The 17,442-nt window shown below is 37.7% G+C and overlaps 2 protein-coding genes and 2 pseudogenes across 2 annotated transcripts; 3 read left to right on the top strand and 1 right to left on the bottom strand.

Annotated features, from left to right (window-relative positions):
- The first annotated feature begins 1,908 nt into the window (after positions 1-1,908).
- Positions 1,909-5,755, top strand: LOC114738317 (3-dehydrosphinganine reductase TSC10A-like; annotated as a pseudogene).
- Positions 5,756-7,337: 1,582 nt separating this feature from the next.
- On the top strand, positions 7,338-9,555 carry LOC114738319 (peroxiredoxin-2F, mitochondrial-like). Its single transcript, XM_028926354.1, has 5 exons — positions 7,338-7,657; positions 7,998-8,027; positions 8,326-8,484; positions 9,141-9,235; positions 9,396-9,555. Exons 1-5 carry the CDS (start codon positions 7,454-7,456, stop codon positions 9,499-9,501), a joined length of 594 nt encoding a protein of 197 aa, XP_028782187.1. The 5' UTR covers positions 7,338-7,453; the 3' UTR covers positions 9,502-9,555.
- A 1,202-nt stretch (positions 9,556-10,757) lies between these two features.
- LOC114738318 (glucose and ribitol dehydrogenase-like) lies at positions 10,758-12,209 on the top strand. Its single transcript, XM_028926353.1, has 3 exons — positions 10,758-10,880; positions 11,034-11,769; positions 12,177-12,209. The coding sequence occupies exons 1-3, from the start codon at positions 10,758-10,760 to the stop codon at positions 12,197-12,199; spliced, it is 882 nt and encodes a 293-aa protein (XP_028782186.1). The 3' UTR covers positions 12,200-12,209.
- A 325-nt stretch (positions 12,210-12,534) lies between these two features.
- LOC114738316 (glucose-1-phosphate adenylyltransferase large subunit 3, chloroplastic/amyloplastic-like) lies at positions 12,535-17,382 on the bottom strand (annotated as a pseudogene).
- Positions 17,383-17,442: the final 60 nt, after the last annotated feature.

Raw genomic sequence — 17,442 nt, 5'->3', positions numbered from 1 at the left:
TTTTGTGCCCTATTCCCACTGAACATATAAATATATAATTACAAGCAAATATATGCATTTTTTTCACACTCCTGACACTTTGGGTAAATTATCTACTACCTGATACTAGCGACTAATTTTGATTAAAGTTGAATATGTACTTTAACTGGGGGAAGCTCTTCCAAGAACTTCATTTATTTAAAAGACTTGAACTCAAATTTAGGTGAATGGTCTTTTTTTTTTTTTTTAACCCTAAATATAGGAACTAATTGATAGGTTTATTTCTGGTTCTACATGTGAGCTTTAATTCATTGTTTCTTAAATTTTACAATATTTTTTTGCCCTATTGTTTTGCTCATATTAAAATAATAAGTTTCCATTAATAGGGTAATTTTCAATACAAATAATTTTAAGTGGATATTTTTAAAAAAAATAACACAAATTTTTATACAAAAACTTTAAGGGCTTTGTTGAATAAGCTTTTTTTTGGGTTACAGAAAGTTTAGGTCAATTGGGTCTCGCGGGGTTACCAGGACCAGGGCATGCCTCCATGCCTCCGGGTTCAAAAAGCGCTTACAGAAATACTTACAAATTGCCTGCCAACAAGGTCCTCACATCAGCAGCGGATTCGAACTCACGACCTTGTGGGTTATGAGTTGACTCCTTACCAACTGGACCAACTCTTGTTGGTGAATAAGGCCTTTGAGTGAACATACATATATAGGCTGAGTGTAGGATGAAATGGTCTGCATCTTGACTCTGGAACTAGAACAGGGCTCATGTGCTAATGATTACTTGTATTTTATTAAGTGAAGTTTTTCTCTTGCGCTGATATGATTTATCTTTAGCCTGCGCCTTTCTAATGTTTTTAAAATCTGATTGTGGAATCAGTTCATTGATCTTCTGGAAGAACATCCTAAGTTGAGGTTATCACGAGCCAGTGTCTCGCACCGGGGAAAGAATCTGTACATGCAAGCGCCACCTGTATTGGAAGAAATGACTCGATCAAATCTGAGCCCAACTCTTTTTAATCCGATGGGTAAACCATCCAGGGATATTGTTCATGTGAATGGTACAGCCACCACGAACGACCAAAAAGTCTCCTGCCTGAGAAAATTATCAGTTGTTTTCAAGGGAATTGATGGTGTTACAGATATGGACACAGCAGGAGGAGCGTAATTTTGCATCAAGGGTTTACAAAACATGAAAGGTTTATGAGATTTGAGAGATCATGGCAGATTGCTAGTATTGTTGAGGCAGAGATAATTATGAAAAATGATCTGAGCGTAATGATATTTCTCTGTAAGAATCAAATAACTCCTCAATATGGTTATTCAATTCAAAACCATATTGATCTAAATAGCCATATGGTTTGATTGTTCGACCCTCATGGATGAAATTAACGTGGACTGGCCCAACCTCATGAACATTTCTCAGTTTCTTTCTGCGGATTTGTTGCCCCCTGGATCATAGCTTACTGATTAATTCCATTTTATCATATATGCTTAATTAGATTGATATAGCTCCGGTACACCATGGATTTAACTTTTAGCTTAAATTTTCTGGGAAGTGGGTTGCCTCTTATTTTTGTGATTTTGTTTTCGGCTCATATGTATGAGTTAGTTAATGGGGCTGTTTTGATCCTACATGCAAATATAATTATGATATATTGGTTTTTTTAGGAAAGTTGGCCAAAAAAAAAAGAACTTGAAAAAAATATATATTTATGACGAATAGTTAAATGGTATCTTGAACATAAATTATTAATAATACTGATCATGAGATAAATTAAGCTCAGCCGCCGGTCCACATAGGCATCATAGAGTCACGTTATGCCTGGTGCCTGTGGCATGGTATGGATTCGGGTCTTTCAACTGCCTCACTCCCACCTAATACTCAACCCAACTTTCAAAAGTGAACGTGAAGACAACAGAAATTTCCAGCATTTTTCAAGCTTACATAATAATCAATAGGAAGCTCTTGAAGCTTAAATTGGAACCTGAGGAAGAAGCAGAACAATTACTCGTAATATTATAATCTTCATGCTTTCTCAGGTCTTCTCAGCTGAATCAATCACCCATCCTCCTCCTCATCAATCTGTGTTGCTGCTCCTCCGCCAGACTCTGAAAAGCCAATGAGGAATCTAACCGATGCCAGATGTTCTTCGTACCTCAATTTCCTGCTCATTATTCCTTCAAACCCTGAAATTTCTCCTCCTTCTGTGATTTCCATCGTTGTTTTAATGCTTTTTATTCGCCTCTCGTCCAATCACTTCGCTCCGCTGACATGAAACTTGACATTAATCTCTCGGACAATTTTTGTTTTGTTTTTTTTTTTTTGGTTGATTTTCTAGTATATTGCTGGCATTCGGAATGGGAGATCTTGTAACTTGTCTAACTAAGCATCCATGCTGATTTTACATTTTTTGAATTTTAAATATACGAAGGCTTTGACTGATATATAAAATTTTGTTAAAAGAAGCTAGCCCATAAGCCCACGAACGTGAGAGAGCCACATGTTCGATGTCTGAAATTGAGACTTCGGCCGTTGTGAATGACAAATGTTCAATCTTGGAAGGATCGCCGTGCTGCGAGTGGCGTAAGAAATAAATTTCGCGACCATTTCGAAGTTTTCGAAGCAAACGAGGAATGGCGGTCGTCTACTTCGCCTCCTTTCTCTCTCCTCCTTCTGCCTCCTCTTGCTGTTCTCATTCTCCTGTACTTCATCGTGCGGCCTCGTCCGGTGAAGATCCCCATCAAGAATCGCCACGTTTTCATCACCGGCGGATCGAGTGGGATCGGTCTCGCCCTGGCTCGTCAGGCTGCGGCTGAGGGTGCTCGCGTCTCGATCCTTGCTCGCTCTGTGGATAAGCTTGAGGAGGCCAGGAATTCGATTCGCCTCTCCACCGGCATCGATGTGGCTGTCTACTCCGCCGATGTGCGCGACTACGACGCCTTGAAGCGGGCCGTGGATGAAGCGGGGCCTATTGATGTGTTGATTGTGAATCACGGGTGTTTTGGGCCACGGAGATCGAGAAGCAGGAATTGTTTGGGGTGAAGTTCATTATGGACGTGAATTTAATGGGGAGTTTCAATTTGATCAAGGCTGCGTTGCCGGCAATGAAGAACAGGATGGACAGGGGACCTGCTTCAATTGCTATTATGTCGTCACAGGCTGGTCAGGTATTTGTCCAATACTTCGAAAGGATTATGCACCTTCATTATCAGTATTATTTATGGTCTTAAAGTGATCTGTGTGTGTGAGAAATGGGATTTGAATATGTTTCCTTGATAAAACTGCGTTGGCAAACATCTACAAATGGTTATAATTTTGGCTCTCTATATAAAGGGGATTTTTTAAAATTAAACTATCCAAAGGGGAAGTCTTTCGTTTTTAACGTTGGGACATCAATTCAAGGCTTTTCCATGTAAACATTAGCATAAGAGGAAGACTATCACTCTCTTCTTCGGTAGAAGTTGCTTCAAATGTTGTCTGACATATCATGCCAATGCCGGACCAGTGTATCTAATGTTCATTTGAAAAACTTATTATTTACTGGTTATTAGACAAACTCGTGAAATAGAATTTGTACATCAACTGTGTTGAGTGTTGCTACTATGTTTAAAATCATTCTAGGCGGTTTTGGATATCCTGTAAGCAATTACTAGAATGTGCCCTCTGAGAAATGTTACTGGCATGGAATACGTGGCAGAACTCAAAATTGTAAGCCTGCAAACTTAAACCATGCATCTACATGTAGATGGATTATCAAGAATGCTTGAAGTTTTCATTCAAATAATCATTGTAGGATCATGTATGCTAATTATCTCTTTCCTCAGATTCTAAAACTGTTAATAAAAATTTACAAGTTAGTATTGTGAAGCTATATATCTGTTGACGTGAATTTATGTTTATCTGTAGGTGGGTATTTATGGTTATACAGCTTATGCTGCCAGTAAATTTGGGCTTCGTGGACTAGCAGAGGCATTGCAGCAGGAGGTTATAGCGGATAACATTCGTGTTTCTCTTATATTCCCTCCAGACACGGACACTCCTGGTCTATCGGAAGGTATTGAATAGTTTTTGAGCTCATTTATTCAATCACAAATCAGTGCTCATTTTGTACTGGTAATGAGTTGAGTAGCCTCTTGGATATCATCTGTTATCAATTTGATCTTGTTTGTTCAACCCGATCATGGATGTCAGAAGCCATAATCTACAGATCAGAATAGTTGAATCCATATTTCAAGCTGATTGTCATACTTGGCTAAATATTTCCTTTTGGTGGGCCTTGATAGTACATAAAATTTTGTTCCTAATTTGCATTATATATAAGCGAGTTGTAAAATCAGTCCTAAGGGAATGGTATATATATTAAGGGAATGCTCGTAACTCACGGTACAATTATTGCCCACAGGGTTATGGCGTCATGGAATTAGAATGTCAAAATCTGTTCCTTTTGTATGTGATGTGCACCAAATATCTGATTATTTGATCCCTTGTCAGGTTTTTTCCCTTCTTTTTTCTGTAGTCAAGGGAGTTGATAAACTGAAACATGCTTTTTACAGAAAACAAGAAAAAACCACAGATAACCAGTTTAATTGTGTCCTCTGGCGGTTTAATGAAAGCTGATGAAGTTGCTCAGAGAGCTTTAAATGGCATCAAATCTGGCAGCTTTTTCATCCCCTGCAACCTTGAGGGATACTTGCTGGCCCTAGCAACTTCTGGGTTTTCCCCACAAAGCTCATTCTTGATGGCCTTTGTTGAGGTTTTTGCCGCTGGAATATTACGCATTGCTGTGCTATTTTTCCAGTGGACCTGGTACAGAAGTATAGAGAAATTCCATGCCCAAAGACGTGGTAAGTGTTGAGCAAACTAATTTCTATGAAGGGATGGAGGAAACATCCCGCCCTTATATTCTAATTTATTCTAGGCAAGGTATCTATCTCAAATATGCTAAACTCATTTGGTTAAGATTAAAGAACTTTAAATTTGGTTGCTTGCTTGTGTAATTATGTTAACACGATTGTCATGCTGTTAACCTTTTTACTTGGGTATAAAGTCTTAAAAAAAAAAAAACGGAGAGAGAATCAATTTTCTTGCTTTGATTTTTATTTTCCAGACGTTGCAAAATTCTAATTCCTGAAAGATTGTTTAATGGAATTAACCTTGTGCTCTGCTCTCAGTCTTCGTGCACTTGGTAAGGTTCACAATCTTATTTTTATTTGTGCTAAAAAGACTAAACACCCCAAAAAAAAAAAATTCTCTCTCTTTCCTGGGAGGGGTTAGATATGAACTATTTTTCATAATCTTAACTTCGCAATATCACTTTCATATGATTTGTTCTAAAATGGTTGATGTTTCTTGGTGAGATCATTTGCATACAGCAATGCTGATCCTGTAACACTATACCCTTTTTTTTGTAGGCAAGTAGATATTGTTAGATGGATTTTTTTCACCTGAGTTTCTACTATCATAGCTGTCCTCTTCAACTTTATGATGGTCTGTGGTCTCCTGAAGCTGCTAAAAGGTTATTCAAATCACAGTCCTGCTATACTTGTGGTATTGTTGAACTGTTCTTCTATCGGTTCCAGACAATCCCCCAATGAGCTGATGCTCGTCCATATGGCGTGTTTTCAGATATATGATAGCAGATAACAGGATATGGTTTTGTTCCGGTCTTTTCAATGTTGAGACTATGATTTATGATAAACGAGAACTCATTAATTTTGTAATCGGAATCAAGGTCAAGTTCAGGTTTGTGGTTTCTTTACTTCATCCATGAGAATAGCTCATTGTTAAGTATGCTTGGTGGAGGGTAGAAAGAAAGTGGAGGGGAAAGGGAAGGAAATGATGTGATTTTCAGTCCATGTAGTTGGAAGTTAGTCGCATACAATAGTCTTTCAATGAATTCTGATATACCAGACTATTGTAAAATAATTTAAAAATAGGGTTAATATTATTTTGTCTCTTGACCTCCTTTTAGCTATCATTTCAGAAATTTGAAATCAGTGGTTTTGCTTCCTAAAACTTGATTTTATTTTGGTTTGCCTAAAGACTCCTAGGGATCAAAACCAAATACAGAGGGCATTAACCCTTAAAAATATGAATGAGAATTGTATGATGCACAAAGTGGGTGACAATAATTTGAAAGGAGAAAGATAATTTTCCTGGAAGGGAAACAAAATAGAGAAGCATTAAAAAAACCAGTAACATGCTAGGCAGTGCATTAATTCGTAACGTCAATTTTTCCAGGATGGATGGTTGGATGGATGTTATTTCAAAAACTTGTTTTCTTAGGCTAAATTTTTGTACTGTAGGTTTATTTTTTAATTGTACTGTGTAAACTTTCTTTTTAATTAATGATCTTTTTTTTTAAAAAAAAGCAAACTAGAGGAACGAAATACTATTTGATTGTTTCATATGAATCTTATTTTGGCCTCCCAATCTTTCCTGTCTCTATTTTTGGTGAGTATTGTCTTCAAAAAAACTTAACGCATCTAAAGGGGTGTTTGACAATATTAAAAAGTGCTTCTCAAAAGTACTTTTCCGTAAAACAAGATAAATTCCTCCACATATTTACTTCGTAAACCGTAAAAGTACTTTAAAAACCATAGTTTGGTTTCCATTCAAATACTCCCTAAAACAATGATAATTGATGAAGATTATGGGAAACAGTTGATAAAAATGAGAAAATAAAAAGACAAAAATATTGATGTGCTACAGAAAAAGAGAGTTGATGTGAGAAAGATACAATTGTATTAAGAATCTACAGCGGTGCTTGTTTGCATCCGTTCAGAATAATGTTTTTGCGCTTTACAGAAAAACCACTGCCACGTATTTATCTCATATAATAATACGGAATTACCTTTTCACAATTAATCCAGACAAGCACCCAATCGCGTGAAAAAATAAATAAATTTTTATATGCATTTCACTTTGGTGCCCTATTTCCTCTGAACATATGAATATATAATTTACATTCAAAATTTAGTTGAATGGTGGTTTTTTTTTTGTCCTAAATATAAGAGCTAGAAGTTTTAATTCACTTTGTTTCTTAAATTTTACAGTATTTTTTCTCAAACTATCCCAATTGTTTGCTCATATTAAAAGAAGTTTCCATGAATAGGGTAATTTTCAATACAAATAACTTAAGTGGATATTTTCAAAAAATCAACAAATTAAGGGGTTTGCTGAATAAGGCTTTTGACTGGACATCTATAGGCTGAGTGTTAGGACGCAGGCCCAAGCTTTATGAGCTCTGGACTAATGGCTGGAGCATTGTGGGCCCATTGAAGACGAAGATGAAGAAAAGGCTGAACGGGCCGTTAGGGGCAAAGCAATCTTGTATTCTTGTTCTTTGTTGCCAATTTGCCAGCATCGACGCCCAAGCAAGCAACCGCCTTTGGCCACACCTCTCTTTTCTACAGATTCTGGTGACCAGTGAGAAGGAGCAATCTTGAATCCACAAGACATGGCATCCTCCGTTGTGAAGCGAGCTACATGTTCCGCTGTGGCTGTTCTTCGATCCGGAGCGTCACTGAGGTCTTACGCTAGAGTTGCATCTGGCACTGACATAATCGCTGCCGCACCTAATGTTTCTCTCCAGAAAGCTCGCTCCTGGGATGATGGAGTCTCATCCAAGTTCTCCACCACTCCTCTCAAAGATATCTTCAAGGTCCCGCAGCCAAACCCTCCTCAGGAACATTTTTTTTTTTTGAATTGCTTGTTTAATGTTTTGTTTTTTTTTTCAAAGGTGAATTTTCAATTCGGTCCATTCATTACTTGCAATATTGTCAACTAGAAATAGGCGGATTTTGGATTAAATAAATGGAATGGAAATGTTGCAACTTGCTAGCGTCTTTACTCTTCGCCAAATTTGGAGACATTATGAATTATGAATGAAATTAAAACTTAAGCCTATCTTTCGATTTTTTTTTTATCCCTTTCTTTTTCTTTGTTTTTTTCATCATATTTGGTCTCGCTTTCTAATAACTTTCATATTCATGATGTTTCAGGACAAGAAAGTCGTCATCTTCGGCCTTCCTGTAAGTTGCCATGACAGTATGCTGTAAATAATGTATAACATGTTATGCATTTTGTGGTCTTCGTATTACAGTTAGCATACACTCCCTTAATTTGACGTATGGTTGTGAATGTATTCTGTTTATTTTTTACTTTCTGTGGTATTTGTCGTCCTCCTTTCAAAGGACAAAAAAGTTATGTTAATATGAGGGAATGGATGCTTTCTATTATATATATGGAGCTTTTTGAAAGAAACTGTAACATTGTTATTTGTATTCATCTAAAGCAATCTGCTTATCATGATGATTTGGAATGTCTCAGGGTGCATACACAGGAGTTTGCTCAAACAAACATGTTCCTGCTTACAAAGACAATATTGAAAAGTTTAAGGCTAAAGGCATTGATTCTGTTGTTTGTGTGTCTATCAATGATCCGTATGTTATGAATGCGTGGGCGGAGAAACTTCAAGCCCAAGATGCTGTAAGTTAGCCTGCTCTTTTCCTTGACTATCACGAGTACACCATGCACTTTGTGTTTTCAATTTCCCTCCTTGACAATTATTGTATTGGCCATTAGTTTTTAGCCTTAAAAATTAGTTATTCTCTATTTCCACTTCAATCTTTGCTGTCTTTTTGTTACCCATTTCTTGTTTGGCAACTCGCAACGCCAGATCATTCGTTTTCAATTTGAAACCTTGTGCGTGTCCATCATAATTTTTAGTGTTAGCCGGTTCGGTATTTAGTTCACCAGTTATCGCAACACATTTGGAGTCTGCCTCTTATAGGATTGGATTTTTGGATAATGAGAAGGATTAGAGACTTTTGGTTGTTGTTTGATTTGACCAGAGATTTTGTTTTGGCAAAGGTACTGAGGGTTTTTTTTTTTTTAATAATAAATTTTTATAGTGATTGGGTGACTAGAATACCTACAGTTGCAATAATTGTTGAATTGCAAGAAGAATAAGGTGATTTTTTATGAACTTTGTCCTCCCAGAAGTCCAAAAATGTATTTAATCTATACGGAGATTGTGTCCTTCACAACACCTAATATGGCCACAGTTGTATTAGTATTAATGTTTGTGTCGGATTATCATGCTTCAATAACTGAGTTTTGGGGTGTAAAACATTTCTTTGCAGATTGAATTTTATGGGGACTTTGATGGGAGCTTCCACAAAAGCTTGGATTTAGTAACAGATCTCTCGGGTGCTCTGCTCGGAACTCGATCTCAAAGGCATGCTGCTCATCCTGAAAATCTGTCGTGCACATGACTATTATGTGGTCTTGAACATGTTTTACGGAATTTGCTTTCTACATGATGATATGAATCTTCTCTACCTTCCACTATTATTTTTGTTTCTCTCTAAAGAATAGCTTGCGTTGTTTTGGTGTAGATGGTCAGCTTATGTGGTAAATGGGAAAGTTAAGGCTCTTAACGTTGAAGAAGCTCCATCTGATGTCAAGGTTTCTGGTGCGGATACCATTCTGGAACAGATTTGAAGTTTCTATGCTTTGTATGCATATAAGATTGTAATAATATGTTCTTTTGTTTTTACCCCCATCCACATAAGATGTAACCCCGGCAGAGAGGCAATGCTGTGAGTTGAGTCTCTGATGCTTCCTTTGTTTATCTGTAACAAAAGCGGCTAATGGCAAATAAGTTTCTTGCATGAATCATGTCTGTTTGACGTGTAATGATCTCTCTTATCCGTTTCTTGAGGGGTCATTTACGAGCTCTAATCTATTATCAGACTCTTCTTTTAGCTTTCACTCTGCATCTTTTTACCATACATATCCCATGGTCACTTCGGGTGTGGTTCCAGAGTTATATATTGTATCTACGGCATTTCCCCTTTGAAAAGTTACATGTTCCGGAGCTTGACAAATCAAAAACATAAATCTGTTAGGGTGCCAATTATTGTCCAAACCTGCTCTGCCAAGCTTGAAGCTTTTAGCAATAATGCTAGTAGATGTTTATTATTATTATTTTTTAAAAAGTAAGCAATGTGAAAGCATATAAATATATGTATGATATTACTTCTTTTTTAATTTAATCTGTTTTTAAATTTTTAATTTATGTGTGTGTGTCAGTGTGTCTGTGTGTCTGTGTGCACACTCGCTAAATACAAAAGATCAGTTAGATTGTTTCAGTATCGCACTCTCGCCCTTGAGATCTAGTAGAAACTATTCAATCTTTTCCACAGTAATGCTCAACTTCAAACTTTGAAGACAGAATTCACAAAGTTTAAATTACAGCTTATTGTTAGTGTATGACGTACAGTAATCTTTGAAGTTCCAAACAATGTGAGGTTCTCTCTTCATATGATTCATTTTCAGCTTTGTGTAATTAGACAAAGTAAACTTGAAATCATTGTTCAACATGCGATAACTTGTAGAAGTAGCCCCAAGGGAGATGGTACAGATGCAGCTGGACTCCACCGCTCTGCCAACACAGCCTTGAGCTTATCCCCAGTCCTACACATGACCAGAAGCCTCCACATATGAAAGCTCCTATGACACGTTGGCATTATAAATTACACGTGGCACCCATATCCCCTCATACCTGTCGATCATTCCCCATTCGAGGGGCCATTACTCATGCCTCCAACAGCATCATCTGCTCATTATCACAACACGTAGTTCTAACTTGTAAACTCACCTCCTACTTATATTATTATACTCTCTGCAATTGATCTTCATGCAGCAAAAAGGGTTCTTCGCCATCACGATCACAAACTGTTTCTGATTCTGCAGAAATGGCCAGCAATGAGCAGAAGTTCCCTCCCCAGAGCCAACAAACCCACCCCGGCAAACAACATGTCATGGATCCCACCCCACAATCCACCATTCCTCACTACAAGCCTTCTAATAAACTCCAGGTACACAATACTCACCTCCTTTTACTTGGATAACTAATCTGAAAATACTAAAAAAATTAGTTAAATTAGTTACTTGGATAACTACCGAGAATCTCTTTAGCATACACGATCAATAAAGATAATTGGGAGAAAAATTATAAATTTGGGATATAGGGAAAGGTGGCGTTGGTGACAGGAGGAGACTCGGGAATAGGAAGAGCGGTGTGCATAAGTTTTGCAAAGGAAGGTGCAACGGTGGCCTTCACTTACGTGAAGGGACAAGAAGACAAGGACAAGGACGACACTCTTCAGATGCTGCTTCAGTCGCAGACGGGGGATGCCAAAGACCCCATGGCCATAGCTTCCGATATAGGATACGACGAGAATTGCAAGCAAGTGATTGATATCGTCGTCAAAGAGTACGGTCGCATTGATATTCTGGTTAACAACGCAGCAGAACAACACATGACAAAGTCTCTGGACGATATCACTGAAGATCGCCTTGAAAGGGTTTTCAGAACCAACATTTTCTCACAGTTCTTCTTGGTGAGGCATGCAGTGAAGCACATGAAAGAAGGAAGTTCGATAATCAACTCGACGTCGGTGAATGCGTACGGCGGGAATCCGATGACGTTGGACTACACGGCAACGAAAGGAGCCATTGTGGCGTTTACGAGAGGTTTGGCACTGCATCTGGTGAGCAAGGGGATTCGGGTCAATGCGGTGGCGCCGGGGCCGGTGTGGACGCCGTTACAGCCGGCGTCGATGCCTCCTGAAATGATCCAGAAACTGGGGTCGGATGTTCCAATGAATCGAGCAGCTCAACCTGCTGAGATTGCACCCTGTTACGTTTTCCTGGCTTCTCTTCAAGATTCTTCCTACTTCACCGGTCAAGTCCTCCATCCAAATGGTATGTTGCTCTATAATGCCTCATATACTATTTGGGATACAGTGAACAACACAGTAAAGTCTTTTCTCTTTTTTTTTTTTTTATTAAACTTTATTAAGTTTTCTTTTTTTCTTTTTTGGTCTGCCAAAGACCGTGTAACCTGGTGGCATTAATGATAGGAGTATCATTTTCTATTAAATGGATGCCATTGTAACTCTGTTGATTACGAAGCTTGTATTTTCTTATATTATCTATTCCAATATCCTCATCTCAATTTTTTTCATGTCCCAAACTCGGGTAAAGATAAAGAAGAGTTGAATTAAACTATTCAAAATAAAACTTTGGTTAAATCTCTTTGTGGACATTTTGTATCCAATAAATCAAATACAAATTTGTTTTATTCTTGAGCTTTTTATTTTGTTTTGCAGGCGGCATGATCGTCAACGCTTGAAGTTCCTTAATGCTCAACTGTTGATACGACAGAAATGGTCTCTTGAATGGAACTTGTTTGTGTGTGTGTGTGAAGATATATAATATAAAATAAGCCATGGTACGTGCCTATGTGGAGTTTATAAGTGTGTGAATTTTAATATGCAATAAGTGAGTTGAATTTTTAATAAGTTGCTCTCAGAACTGCTTTCACGTTTTAACATTCTCAAATCTTGTGCATTAGCTTTGTAAGTAAATTTTGATTTGGAGTTTTTTCTTACACTATATATTGATATGGTGGCCCCATGTTTTTGTATTTAATTTGTCAATGATGGCAAAAGGGTCTTTTTCTTTTTCTTTTGCCAACAAAAAGGTTATTCTTGTTTAAGATATATGCCTGCAAGTAATCCGAATAAAGGGCATATGTATACAAACACACACACGCACGTATGCACACACCATGCATGGTTATATTCCTTCATTCCCATCATAATTCATGGGAAAATTGTTTTTAAATGACAAAGCCATCTCCAACTACAGAGTTCTTCAATATAATGGTAACACCAGACCTGATGTAAAACCCTTCAGAAGATCTATCAGCCTCTTGTATGCCCTGCAGTTCATCCAACATCACAAATTCAGTGCTATTTCTTGATTTAAACCATTGCCTCACCTTAATCCACGCTTTTTAACTGATACAAACTAAACTGTTAATTACATATAAGACTATGAAAACATGAGCGTGGAAAGATGAACTTCATCTGCTTAAAATTTTTTCAATACCATATATAAGCTGTGAAAAGGAAACTAGATGTCAGATGGAAAGTGTATGGCATTTTGAAGAATCATACCTCTGAGTTTGCTATTACAACGTTCCTTCCAATTCTGGCATTTTTGTCAATAATGCAGTCTCTGCAGATTAGTAAGACAAAGTGAGAAACTTGAGCAATTGAAACTTATGCTGACCATTCTGGGTCACCAGTTTTTGGCTCGGTTATGTAAGCATTCAGACTGGACTAGGATCCGGTTTCTGGTTGAACCAGATGAACAGGTTTTCATGACATTGATTGAAACTAAACGGTTAGTAATGAAGAATTTGAGTCGCAGCTCCTACTTGATTTTGGTATTTTCTCCTATCCCAATTGGAACTCTTCCCTCAGCTAATAGTGCTGCTATTTCAGCATCAGTTTCATAGAAATCGGCTCCAAGCATCACGGTATCCTGCATAGAAGTGCAACATTTTACAGTTAAATAACTATGTTTTGAAATTTTACAGAACAATACTACTAGTAGTATTTTGGGATGCTTAATTACTGAAACTGAGAAATTCTATGCAAATGAGGAATCAGGTATCTGTGTTTTGCTAAGACCAGACCTTCAAGTGAACGTTTGAATTTATTCTGGATCGGATTCCAACCACACTGTGCTCTATGAAGGAATCCGTCAAGAAGCTTCCATGTGATATGATCGAATCAACAATCTGCACCCACAAGAACAAAAACTCGTATTTAAAATCAATATCAACATTAAATATAAAATTCATAGCAAATTGTATTCACAAATCATTAATAATATGGTTCATTCCTTAAACTTTATGAGGTAAAGAAGAGGTGGAGATTAAATGAAGATAAGTGTTATAGAGTAACTTATGAAGGCAAAGACACTAACCTTACATTTTTCAATCTTTGTTGGAGGCAAGTTTCTTCTTGATGTATACGTTGGTTTTGCTGCGTCATAGAAACTAAAGCGTGGTGGCTGCAAATCACAAAATTTCGAGTTTTAAGGTGACGGACTATAGATCTCAGACATGGAATGATGAACAAACCAGCCAAAACGAAGATTGACTTGAAAATTTTTTTTTTTTGATACAATACTTGAAAATATTTACTGCTTGGAATTTTACAAGTTTAATTGACTCCAAAGCTTCACCTGGACAAAAGATAAGTCAAACACTAACATGCTCGGTTAGGGCCAGATTTGCCTGAAAGAAGGATCTGATGGTTCCTATGTCCTCCCAGTAGTCATTGAAAAGATAAGCCTACAGGAAAATGTTCACTTCAAATAGAATTTTATAGATCATAATCTGTTAAAATGAACTTTCTGACATACAATAATTACATGAACATGACAATCTGATGGGTGCTTAAGTAGGATGGATAATCCTACCCAAAAGCTAAATGTTAAAATGGGAGCTCAGTGTCGGACTTAGTATCTCATACTATTAGGTCCCTATCACAATCCTATGTCTTACCATAAGTGAAATAACAATAAACTACCATAGAGAACTGTATTTAAAGGCTTTGAGACATATGCTGAGTCAGACCTTCATGTAGAATTCTCCAGCAGAGGCAGGAATGACCTCGGATCCAAAGTCATTTGCAGTTGGAAAACGCCATCTGAATGATAGACATTACAGAACTTAGCAATAGATGAAACGGAATAGACAGAAATGCCTTACGTTAAGCTAAGTAATTTGCTGTACCTTAATAGGTTTAGAAGTATCTCCTTCTTGAAGACATACACTCCCATGGAAGCAATGTATGGCTTCTCACGAGCCTCATCTGGTGATAGGCCCAGCACTGTTGTATCTACTTGCTAAAAATATGAAGCACCATTTCTAAAATACTAACTCTGATTTCTGAACTCACTCCTGGTACGCTAGCAGTATGATAAACATGAGTATTATTACCATTGCTTTCAGGTCTTGCCCTTTTGGCTTTTCACTGAATGAAAGTATCCTTCCATTGTTGTCTATCCTCATCAGACCAAAATCTGAGGCACGGCTATCATGAATCCACGGTAGAATTTTAAAATGACAACAATTATGGAACTTAGGATAAAACATCATAGTATGAAATGACAGATCTAATCTACTTGAAGATCTTTTCACTATATTTGCAAACACAGACCTCTGAGCAGCCCTAACTATAGTCTTATATATGCTAGTCTTAAGTATGAGAAAAGAGAGAGGAAATCAACCATGTTAACCCCAAAGATACAAATGTAAGTGATGGATAATGAAAAGACAGATTGTTACCATACCATTTAATAGGAGATAGATAGGTTAAGTCAATCATAGAGACATTTACATGCCTATCCATGATTGACTTATCAATCTCTCTCTCTCTCTCTCTATACAGTTACCAGTGGGCCCCATTAGGGACACTTCTCCTTCTATTTATAAGATAAGAACCTTCAACCTTGTTTTATGAAAATCGAGTCCCTTTAAAAATCTCTATAATTGAGAAAGCTAATATGTGAAGCAAGCAATCTACCTGTCATCCATTGGAAGACAAGAAAGAGTGATGTCTGCACCGCTCAGTCGATGACTCTGCAAATCACAAAGTCATTACTTATAAGAGTCAATATTTTGACGAGAGATACAGAAAGCACTCTCTTAAAGTGGCTTGAATATGGACTTACTTTAACAAAGTCCATATAGTCCATCCTGTACAGGTGATCCCCAGAAAGAATCACTACATCTTCAATAATCTTACTTCGTGGATCCTAGAACAATCAAAAGCACACTCTAAATCATCAAGCTAAACCATCCAAACAGCATTTAGATTCTGTCTTGCCTTTGTAGTGAATCTTAAGAAAAGGAAAAACAATCAGGGGAAAAATGACATTTAGATGGGCAGTTCTTATGAAACACCTCAAAGAGCCAATGGAACTGACGCACAGCATCTGCAGTACCTTGAAACCAATTCTTGCCTTCTACACCTGGAGTTTGAGTAGCAGCAAGAACCTAAAAACAGAACAAGCATCCTTAGAAGCCTAACATCATATAAAAATGAATGTCTCCTAAACAACAAAAATACATCCCAAAGGATGATATATACCTCGACAAAGCCATCTCCAAAGGTGACTCCATTGCCAGAGCTGTAAGCACGGGCAATGTGCCTGTTCAGTTCAATGATTGTGAATTGAACTGAGTCAGAATGTACACTTTGTTGATCCCACTATTAATACAATTGCTCATTGGTACATCAATCAGCCTGTATGAACCTCCAATAGGAACCTATCACGGCGCCACAAACACATAATGACTATTCATAATCTAATGGATATGCCAATGCACTCATGATGCTATGGGATCAATCAAAATACCCCCTACGTCCTAAATATAGGAGCTAATTAGGAGATCTACTTTGATCGTAAATATAAAAGCTCAGTCCATTTTGTCTCCAAAATATATAACTTTTTCTTCAAACCATTCGTATTGAATGCACATATTAAGCAATTTCCATCAATACATACGATAGCTAAAGAGAGTATTTCAAAAAAATAAACACACATTTCTTTTAACAAATAACCAACTCAACAAATTTTCTTGATATCCGCAAATTAGTTATTTAGGTCAACCAGAGGAAGTAAAAGAGAAGAATATAACATACAGACTTACGGCAGGTTTGGCACGGCGCTTAGTGAGAGGAAAGAGACGAGTGCCAGCTCCTCCACCAAGTATGACTGCCACAACCGTTCTTGAGTCCTTCATTTCCGTTCCCAAGTCCCTCAACTACATCACTCCATTTGCCAATTCATCAAAACCCAATACTTTTTGAAACGTGTTTAGAGTTTTTGGGCTCAACTTAACCACACCATTCATTATCTCTATCCACAGATTCAAATCAGCATCAACAATACAAGTTTTAACGTCAATGCAGACATAAAACGTAAGATTGTAATGAGGTAAGACCCATTTATCAAAGTTGCTATCTTGTCACATAAAAATCCAGACTTTGTCCACATAACATACTTGTCAAGTTTGATTTACGTTCTTGAACAAATTTAGTGAGGTAGCTAACCTTGGATTCGGTGGTCACATCAGCAGTTAGCGACAAGCTGATGTGTGTCCTCCTATTTGAGCACCCATCTCCTTTTTGCTGTGCTTGGGCTGGCTTCAGCTTCATTTTCAGTTTCCGACCCATGAAGTCCCCATTAGTAAACTTAAGAAGTCCCCAATTCCCATCAACCAATCCTGTTGCTCCACGTAATTGGGCGGGACATGAGAGAGATAACCGGCCGTCCGCCGAGACAACCATATTTTTCGGTGAATCTGCGCGAGTAACTGTTCTGCCTGACGTGAAGCGGAGAGGAATGATCTGTGCTTACATGGACGGCAGGTTATTGGAGGATTGTGCCACGTTATCCATATCGAATAGTGTCCACCAATTAGATGGGCGATTTGAGGAAGGAAAACGACAAGTTACTCCCGGTGTGCACTCGCTTGATATTGCGTGGAGCCATTTTGGCATCTTTGGA

The sequence above is a fragment of the Neltuma alba genome, unplaced genomic scaffold (assembly GCF_004799145.2).
Source record: "Neltuma alba isolate B1F8T4 unplaced genomic scaffold, ASM479914v2 tig00013576_pilon, whole genome shotgun sequence".
Lineage (NCBI taxonomy): Eukaryota > Viridiplantae > Streptophyta > Magnoliopsida > Fabales > Fabaceae > Neltuma > Neltuma alba.
This window is presented reverse-complemented; position numbering and strand designations above follow the sequence as displayed.